General features: G+C 38.2%; 1 protein-coding gene across 1 annotated transcript in view; it reads left to right on the forward strand.

The window, feature by feature from the left end:
• cul4b (cullin 4B) overlaps positions 1 to 8,716 on the forward strand; it is a 78,122-nt gene extending 69,406 nt beyond the window's left edge. Inside the window, exons 17-20 of the mRNA XM_048544125.2 lie at positions 1,063 to 1,168; positions 3,034 to 3,206; positions 5,456 to 5,608; positions 7,378 to 8,716. Of these exons, the coding sequence (XP_048400082.1) occupies positions 1,063 to 1,168; positions 3,034 to 3,206; positions 5,456 to 5,608; positions 7,378 to 7,473 (528 nt within the window). The 3' untranslated portion in view covers positions 7,474 to 8,716. The remainder of the gene's footprint in view (positions 1 to 1,062; positions 1,169 to 3,033; positions 3,207 to 5,455; positions 5,609 to 7,377) is intronic.
• The last annotated feature ends 1,583 nt before the right edge of the window (positions 8,717 to 10,299 follow it).

Raw genomic sequence — 10,299 nt, forward strand, 5'->3', positions numbered from 1 at the left:
CTAGCTAAATGCTTAAACATTATGTTGATGTGGAATCTGAACTCAGATTAAGAATCCAAAGAGAATGGAGAGGGGACATGGGTACGTACGTTTGGTTAGTTGTGTGACTACCAACGCTTCTGTACTCTTTGCATAATGGATTAAATTTTATAACTACTTTTTATATTTTTTCAATCCCTGGCCTTTGTGTGTGGGGCGGGGGCGGGGACGTGATTCTGCAAGGAGGCTAATCTCATCAATGATCTGATCTACTATGCTGAGATTGGCCTCAATTCATCTGAATTTGGAGAATAAATTCTCAGATATGGTTCTCATTCTTGATCACTATCCAGCTTTCTGGAAATGCATAGATGATCACATTTGGGAGGACAAGTTGGGTCAGGTAGTGATGGTTTCTGACATATGCTGTCTTACACGTAGTCACTCCTAAAAAGTTTTTATAGCAAAAAGGAGTAATTTTTAAACTAAATGATGTATAACTTTTCTCCTTTCTCGTTACCAAAAGTAACTTTCGAACTGTATTCTTGTCTAGCACAGAGCCTTCTAAAGTAAGCTCCCAGGCAGCAATGGCTTTTGCAGAGACCCTGTCCCACAAAATAGTTTCCCCTCTCTGCTGTTGGGTTCTCATAGAACAGTGTCAACTTTTCAAGATTTGAAATAACATCGCAGTGAAAAATGTTTCAGAAAGCACCGGTCTCATGAAATCATGACTTTTTCTTTAATTGTTTTGAGGTTTTAGAATGGCAAAAGGTGATTCATTTTAAATATAGAATTGCATTAGTGTATTTCATCTGAGGGAGATTAATTCAGCTGCAGGTTGAGAAGAATATTATTTTGGTGATTAATGCTGTGTTTACATTTTTAAATCATCATTGTTTATTAAGTAAATGAGACATGTTTATATTCCATTTTAAAGTGCTAACGGCAGCTTAAATTCCCAAGTTTTCTCTTTCAAAGTGCATGCTGTGAACTTAAAACGATTCAATTTTAATTCAGGTTAGTTGTTGAAATTTTCTGATAAAAGAAAAATTTTTTAAAAAGTAGAATTTGCTTTTATGACAGGGTAAGAAAGAGCTGCAAGTGTCGCTTTTCCAAACTCTGGTACTGCTCATGTTTAATGAAGGGGAAGAGTTCAGTTTGGAAGAAATTAAAACTGCTACTGGAATAGGTTTGTGTTCTTTTGTTTGCGGATGGGAACTTAGTTTACCGTAACATGTTACCAATAAATGAGGTCTTGCTCGATATAACAGTAATTTAGATCTTGTCAAGATTTTCCAAAAATAACTTTTTTTGAACAGTGGGTAAAACATCAAAGAGAAACACCAGGTAAGCAAGTTTCAGGAATTTATATTCTGTTATATTCAAATTTACTCTCGAAATTGAAATATTAAGTAAATACTTAAATGCAGGAGTAATCTATCTTTATTGCATGTGATTGTCTTGAATGTCAGAATTATTTAATTGGTATTACTTGTTAGATGATTTCAGCTGAGATAGTTAATTGAGCCAACAGCAATAACCTGCACAAACCCAGACCAACCAATCTCTCCTCAAGGTTAGTCCTACCGTTTTATGTAAAACTATTCATTCACAGATGTGGATGTTGCTGATTAGGCCAGCATTCATCACCCATTCTTGATTGCAATTAAGAATCAGCCCCGATGTGGGCCTGGATACTCATGCTATCCAGACAGGGTGAAGACGGCTGTATCCTTCTCTAATGGGCATTTGTGAACCAGACACATTTTACTAATAGTTGACAATGATCGATTGCATTCAAATTTGACCTCTCCCATGGCAGGATTCAAGCCTGGATCCCCAGAACATTACCTCAGTCTCTGGATCAATAGCCTAGTATAGTACCACAAAGCTGTCACTTCCCCAAGAGCATTACCTGGGTGTTTGGATTAATGACCTAGTGATATTGCCAGACCTTGGTTTAGACTGTCCCCTCCCCTCTGTCTTCTGTGCTATCAATCTAGTGAACCTCTGCTGCATCCCACACAGCAAGCATATCATTTGTTAGGGTGTGAAGATTAAAACTGCACATAATTCACCAGGTGTGGTCACACCAAGGCCCCCCCATAACTGAAGAAAGACATCCAATTTCTAATCTCAAATATTTTTGCATTGAGGCCATTTGCCATCTAGATTATTTGCTGCACTTGCCTGTCTACTTTCTGTTGTACCAGATCCTTTTGTATATCAACATTTTCTATTATATCGCCACTTAAATAATACTGTGCCTTTCTGTTTCTCTCACCAGAACATAACTTCATATTTAGTCATGTTGTGCTGCATCTGCAATGTGTTTGTTTACACTTCGGTCCGCCTCCCCCTCTCTCCCTATTTATTCCAGAACCCTCACCCCATCCCCCTCTCTGATGAAGGGTCTAGGCCTGAAACGTCAGCTTTTGTGCTCCTGAGATGCTGCTGGGCCTGCTGTGTTCATCCAGCCTTACATTTTATTATCCTGGCTTTGTCTAATCCTGTTAATGCTTTTCAAATGTTCTGTTCTTTCTTCTTTTACAATAGTCTCCAGCATTGTTAGCACTACTAATGTTATGCTAATTGGTCTGGAATGCTCTGTTTTTTTGTCTCTCCCTTTTCAAATATCAGGATTACATTTGCCAACCTCTGATTCTGTATAAACTGCTGCAGCATGTGCATAATTTTGAAAGAATACCACCAATGCATCCTGTATTTCTAGAGCCAGTTTCTTTCATATCCTGGGAAGATCAACCAGGTGTATTTTTCCTTACTGGTTACCAGTGATTTTTTTCAAAATAGCATGAGACTGCATACATTAATATCAGATGAGATCAGAGTCAGAGTTTTGAAGCCCCCTTTGACGAGTCTGCTTTTATTTATTCTCTGGACCTCGGTGTAAAAACAACCTTTTAGACAAAATACTGGAGAGTGTCTGTGATATTGTTTCCAAGTAAGAGTTGGCACTTTGAAGATGGGGGTAATAAATTACCTCTCAAATGTGTATCAAGACAAATTAATAATTATTGACATCTCTTCTACCAGAGGATGGAGAGTTGAGAAGGACATTGCAGTCTTTGGCATGTGGCAAAGCACGTGTACTGACCAAGACTCCAAAAAGCAAAGATGTAGAAGACTATGACAAGTTTACCTGTAATGATGATTTCAAACATAAGCTGTTCAGGATCAAGATTAATCAGATCCAGATGAAAGAAACGGTGTGTAAGACCCCTCATACCTCAAGAATTCTTTGTGTTGTCAGTTATCATCAATGGGATGCTGCACTTTGTGTTTTGTGAAATTTTAAAGAGTTCAATGTAAATGTTGTAGGAGCAAGGTATACTTTGTGGGAAACTAATAACAATATAGTGCTGTGGACCCTGATAATGAAGTGTTTATTAACAATAGGAAATAATAGGAGTAGGTGGGACTTGACCTGTCTCCTGGCTCACAAGTAGGCACACTACCACTGCTCCACAACAATCCCTGGTTTCTCAGGGTAATGTCCCATGGCCAACAATTTTCAGCTTCATAAATGACTTGCCTCGTGAGATCAGAAAGTGCATATGTTCACTACAATTGTACTCTTCTAGCCTTGGTCATAAAATATTATCGCTGTTGTCCCACTACTCCACTAGTCACAGCATAAAGTGAAACAAAACTTTTGCAAGTTTGAAGTTGATTAACTAAATAATTTACTTATATTAAGTTTTAAACAATGAGGTTTACCAACCAAATATTTCACCAAACAGATTGTAGGCTCATCAGAAAGAAAAACCAGTTTTATGAAGATGAAATAATTGGTTAACAATTACGTTCAGTAATGTAGAATTAAAAATGCTTATCACTCATAATATCCCCACAGCGTGCGCATGCATACTACGCACAGTTGCTCTTCAAGAAATGGGAAGACAGTTAATTTTTTCAGCAGAGATTACCTATTTTTGGCAAATAAGGTCTGACCAAAGGGTTATACTTAAATGCAAAAGAATAAAGTACAGGATGTACCAGAGTCTCTTCCAGCTATGTTCAGGCATGTGTGATCAAGTTATGAATTCTATAGGGTTGTTTCTGATATCTTGCAAGCTCAGCTTGCTCAAGAAATATAATCTTGAGGCATTACTTTATTCACTCTTAGACAGGAGCAAGTAGGGTTTTTCTTGAACTCGAGGATTTTCTTTTTCCTAAATGAGGAAGATCAGCTGAGCGGTTTGTTCTTCAGCAAGCTTTTCTCCAACTCCGCTTCAGATGTCCTCCTAACTGAAACAGAAAAACACCTCTCCAAGCTAGTTCCTGTAACTGTTCAAAACAGCCTTAGCAGGGATTTACAGTAAAGCCAGCAGTCATGAGATGCATAAGGTACTTTGTTTGGTAAGAAAAATATCCATTGTCCTTTTAAACAAATCATTGCCAGTATTTCTGCAAAACTTGGAGGAAGTCCATTTTCAGTGATCATTCAAAAGTTGAAGTCTTCCAAGCAATATCAATTATGGAAGCATCAGTAACTACCGCACAATGTTCAACTTCATTTGTAACTCCTTAGACACTAACAGATTCACTATCTAAGTGCAGCCTAGTTAACTGGCACCATGTTCACCACCTTCAACATTCAATTCCATTTCTACTGAAGATGCACAATGGCATTTGTGTGTCATCTGTACAAGATGAACTGTAGTAACTCACCTAGATTCCTTTGACAGCACCTTTCACTTCATGACTTCTCTACCTAGAAGGATGGGGTTGCATGTGTCTGGGAGTACTGCTATAGGTGTGTTCTTTCCAAGTGACACACCATCCCAGCCTGACTTGTAAATATATTGATGTGTAAAAATCCTGAAACTCCCTAACAGCACTGTGGGTGCATCTCCACCCCATGGCCTGCAGCAGGTCAAGTGTACAGCTCACAAGCACATTCTCTAAGATAACAACTAGTGATGGACAATAAATGCTGACAAAACCAATGATGCTCTACTTCCAAGAATACTGATTTTTTAAAAAAATCAGTAAACAACCTGTAGCTAAGATGGATCCTTTCAGTTTGAGGGAATAGTGTTTAACCCATTTTACAACCCAGTCTCTTCTGAAAATTGAGGAAAATGTTCAGCTATTGAACACTTAATTGGATGGAATCTTTGGCTTTAACCTACCTAATATTTGATTCATTGTTTTCTACCTTTGTCACAAATTCAGCTCTCTAGCCACTGTCACTGACTGGTGTCTGAGGCTGAACCAAATAACGTTCTCCCCTACATCTAACCACACAGTTCTCCCAAGACTGACAGTGTCTGGCTCTATGTGGATTTGAGTTGCTGTTGCAGTAAATTAGTTATTTAACATGTTTTATTTGTCATGCCATTTCACCTTGGTTCAGTTGCATTTGAGTAATTAAATTTGAGGTTAGCATTATTAACTTCTGTTCATTCCAGTTGAATTGTCACCAGTGTAACATTTGTGTCATTTCTAACAGGTTGAAGAACAGGCCAGCACTACTGAAAGAGTGTTCCAGGACAGACAGTATCAAATAGATGCTGCTATAGTCCGAATCATGAAAATGAGAAAGACTTTGAGCCACAATCTTCTTGTATCTGAAGTATATAATCAGCTGAAATTTCCAGTCAAGGTATGGGTTACTCGTATTATCTAGGTCAGCAATTACAGTCGTGTGAGAGATGCAACTATTTGCAATTTAAAGGGAATCTTGTTGCTGACTTGATATTCAGTTATTGTGTTATAACTCCACATAAACCTCCGAAGTTGTACGAGTATAGTCATATCTCAAAGAAATACTAAAGTATTACTAACAAAATAAAAGTTTTGTGAAAGCTTTTGTTTTGCACTCATCAGGACAGTTAGCAAGAAATGCCAAAATATAACTGTGTTCCTAATGATTGACATTTAACTGCCTAACTTTGTTCACATTGTAAATCATGCAGATTAAATTCTGATTGGTCACATCATTGCTCTGAGAAATGAGCCAGACCATGGTGGTCATCCGCGTTGATAAATTGAGACGGTTGGTGTATTTGCATATCTGGCTGCAGAGAAGAGACATTTGGAGTAACACGTATATATTGAAAGCTATATGTACATCCTCCTCATGCCCAACTGACACTCCTAAATTGGTTGTCAACTGATTCTTCTCTCTCACAAGATTATTTACCAGACATTCTGAAATCATGGTGTCATATGTAAATCTCTGTCCACTTGTGAGTTTTGCAAGCTGGACTCATATATATATATATATATATATATATATATATAGGCCAGTATCTTCCTCGTGCACAGCTGAAGGGAGTATGCTGTTTGATACCAATTGTGATGTCATTGGCCCATATAGCCAACATATCTAGCATTACCAGGTACTGAAATTCATATACCATATTACTCATTAGACTGATGGGCATAATGTCTTTTTAGTTTGGTAGCATCTTTGTTAGTGGTCAGTAGCATTTGTGTTGCTGCTGTATGATAGGAACATGAAATAGTTATTTTCCCTGTTGCTCAAACATTGAGATACCTTACCTTACCTTTTCAGGCCAATCTGAGGTCAACTGGATGCTTTCAGCCCAAAGGTTGACAGCCTTGGCATGTCACCCACCATCCTAAATTGGCCTATATGTAATTGTGCTTGGAAAGAGTTTAATTTGGGAGAGTTATGTGCATGCTTATCTTTTAAACTACCAGTTGGAAACCCAGTAATTCAAAACAAATCAGAATTTAAGACTTTACTTGGAAGAGCAGAACTTGAGTATAGCTTAAAACTGACGTGTTGCCAAAGATTTGCATTTTGCACTTGGCAGGACAAATGCAGGCAATGTCGCTTTTTTGTTTTTGAAAACTCAAGTTTAGAGCCAACAGTTTTATTATTTTGACATGGCAATGTCTAGGCCAATCAGAATCGACTTGCCAACCAGCCAGCTCCTGTAATCCTGGGTATTTTGATAATTTGTAATTCAGCATTGTTGCATTTGCCCAGATGTGTGCAGGCCAAATGCTCCAGTATCATGTCTGTCTCATCAGAGTTAATTACTGTGTTTCAACCACAGTTCCCATCTGTGGTATTTACTGGCAAAGCCAGCGTTGGTTACCTCTGCTTGATTATCATCGAGGAAAGCGCATCTAATGCGGGTGCAGCCACGGTGCTGTTGGGAAGGCAGTTGGTGGATTGTGATCCAATGACTGTGAAGGAATGGCAATCTAGTTCCAAATAGGGATGGTGCATGGTTTAGAGGAGCAGGTGATAGTGTTCTCCTGCATCTGCTACCCTGTCCTTCTGTGCAGTGAAAGATTTGGTAAGTGCTGATGACAGAGCCTTTTGTGAGTTCTGAAATGCATCTTGGGTGTCTGTTTTCTACTACGTAAATAATGATTTACTTTGTTTTCTTTCAGCCTGCTGATCTAAAGAAAAGAATAGAGTCATTAATTGACAGGGACTACATGGAAAGAGACAAAGAAAATACCAACCAATACAACTATGTGGCATAGAACTTCAGAGGAAGAAAAGCTTCATCAAGCACTTCAAATCTCGGATGGTCAATGGCGTAACGCTACAGTGTTGATCCCAGTGAATGAGTTTTTTAGTTTGTATTGCCTAGAAATATACCGAGATTGGCATTACTGAAATAACTGGGAGAGAACTTCTCTGAAGGAAAACGTTGCCATCCAGAAAGTACTTCGTGAATCTCTGCTAATGCTGTTGGACTTCCACATATTTGAGGTAGCAGTGGACACCAAAAGCAAATGCAACCCCTTCCCCAAGTTTCAAATTAACTTTTGGTAATTGTGAAGAACAGATGCAATGCAAAACTGCACCTCATCAGTTTTATCTTAATTAGCCACGTCATTGTTGAATCATTTTGAGTTGCGTCCATGTTATTTCTTTTGGAGGAAGAGCTTGTTTTATTTTCTCATTTTCTTGTAAACGCACGAGTCTTCAAACTTCTTGACATCATTAGACATCCACCTATGTTGTTCACACTTGAAACTCTGCATTGAGAGAAGACTAATCGCTCGCCACTTCTGGAAGTTTTATTTTAACATTGATTTTAGAATTGCGAAGAGTAAATGGTATCAATCCTTAGTTAAGAACATTATCTCTACATGTTTTATTTTACAAATGTGGATTTTGTTCTGTTTTTTTGCCAGCATTTTTGACAACTAAAGGAGGTGCCAAAAGTGGAATGTGGGTAATAAAATATTGTGTGTAATGCAGTGATGTCTGTTTTGTATTTTGACCCTGCTGGAGAATTCTGAAGCATTTGCCATGTTGTATTTATCATTTATCATTTATCACAGCAGTAATAGTTAACCACTGAGAATGCAGTGACATTTGGAGACTGGCAGCAGAACATGGGTTTAATCAGGATATAGATCCTGAGGAAAGTACAAATTGTATTTTTATTTCAAACTTCATTGTCAGCTCACGTGTATAGAACTTTGCTTATTTCCTGCACTATTAAATCTTTTCAGTTCAGGGGAGCAAGATTTAAAAGGGAGCAGAACTTGTTAACACGTTCTCCAGGCTGCTCTGTTCTTTTAAAGAATGTGAAACTTAAACAACTAGCGCACAATAGGAACCCTTTGTAATTACAAGCTGGCAACAGAGGTGCACAAAGACTACTGTGTCTTTTCCAAATGAATTTGTTATATATGTACATATTTGTCCCTTACATAAAGTGGAAAAGGTCCATATTCAAAGTTTTTGTGTTCAATAAATATTGAATAAATAGTTCCTGTGTAATAATCTTTATAATTAATCTCCCTTTCTCTTCCCCTGTTTCCATAGATTTGAGAGAGATTGTTAATTTTTGTCTATGTACCTACACTGACTTTTTAATCTAAAGCTTCAAGCTTTGGAGCTGGAGAGAGAAAAAAAATTAGCAAGGATTTTTGATTCAGATTTCTGAATCATAATTTTTGGTGGCAAGTGCGTGTGTTAGATGGGAACACGATTTGATTTGGTGGTGATGCTCCTCTTGTTTGTATAATCTGTCAGTACCATCTGTCTGGATTATGTCCCAGAAGGTTACATGATACATCAGACTACCTCGTGGAATTAAAATTGTTGGTATAGTTGGGAAGAACAAAATCTGTAGCTTAATCAGCCTTAGCATAAGCTGTCTCATCACTGTTGCAGTTTATAAATTGGTTTCTGGCAGTCTATTAAATTCTGTGTATTTATTTATTTATTGCACTAGATTGCATATTTTGGCTGTTAGTAAAACTCTACAGAGCAATAAGATTTACAGCACATTATTGATTATTTACTCAAAGGGAGCAATGTATAACATTTCTAGTATTTTAACAGTTTGCTTATCCCCAAGGTGACTTTTTTCCAATTTGTGGTGGTGACTGAAACAAATTAAGGTTCAACCAACTGAATGACTTTGACTTCTTTGGGACCTCAAAATTTGTGTTCTAAGATACGTCCTTAGTTTATTCATGACAAGATTATAAGACATAGAAAGAGAAAAGTAGGCTATTCAGTCCACCCAGACTGTCATTCAATGAGGTAATGGCTGATCAGAGCCTTCAACTCCATTTCTTGCCTTTTCCTTTAAAATACTTAATTCCCTTACTGATTAAAAATCTATCTCAGCCTTGAATATGCTTTCCCCTTTTTCCCCCTGTATTGACTGGGCCACCCAGAGTGTAAAAGGCCCAGACAGGATGGAATTTGTCAAATGTGTCCAAGAAAGTTTCCTAAATCAGTATGTAGAGGGCTGTACTCGGTAGGGTGCTCTGGACCTCCTCCAAGGAAACAAGGTCGGGCAAGTGACTGAACTATCAGTTGGAGAGCACTTTGGGTCCAGTGACCATAGCTCTTAGTTTTAACATAGTTATGGATAGGACAGGTCCACAACTTAAGGTCCTCAACTCGAGCGGGGCCGATTTTTGAGCCATTAGGCATGATCTAGCAGAGGTTGATTAGGTCAGCCTGTTTGAAGGAAAAGGAATGACTGGCAATTGTTGGGGTTTTTGAAGTGTCAAGATATCGCGAGTCCAGGGACAGTATGTCCCTATTAGAGTGAAGGGAAAAACTGGCAGGTTTAGGGGTCACTGGCTGATGAGGATATTGAGGCTCTGGTCAGGAAAAAGAAATAATAATATATTGGGCTCAAGTGGATCCCTAGATGACTATAAAAAGTGTAGGAGCACACTCTAGGGAAATCAGTTGAGCAAAAACAGGGTATGAAATTGATCTGGCCGATAAGATTAAAGGTAATACTATGAGGTTTTGTAGCTATATTAACAGTAAGAGGGTGGCTAGGGAGATGATAGGTCCCCTTAATGATCAGCATGGCCATGTAT

Source organism: Stegostoma tigrinum, chromosome 15 (assembly GCF_030684315.1).
Source record: "Stegostoma tigrinum isolate sSteTig4 chromosome 15, sSteTig4.hap1, whole genome shotgun sequence".
Taxonomy (NCBI): Eukaryota; Metazoa; Chordata; class Chondrichthyes; order Orectolobiformes; family Stegostomatidae; genus Stegostoma; species Stegostoma tigrinum.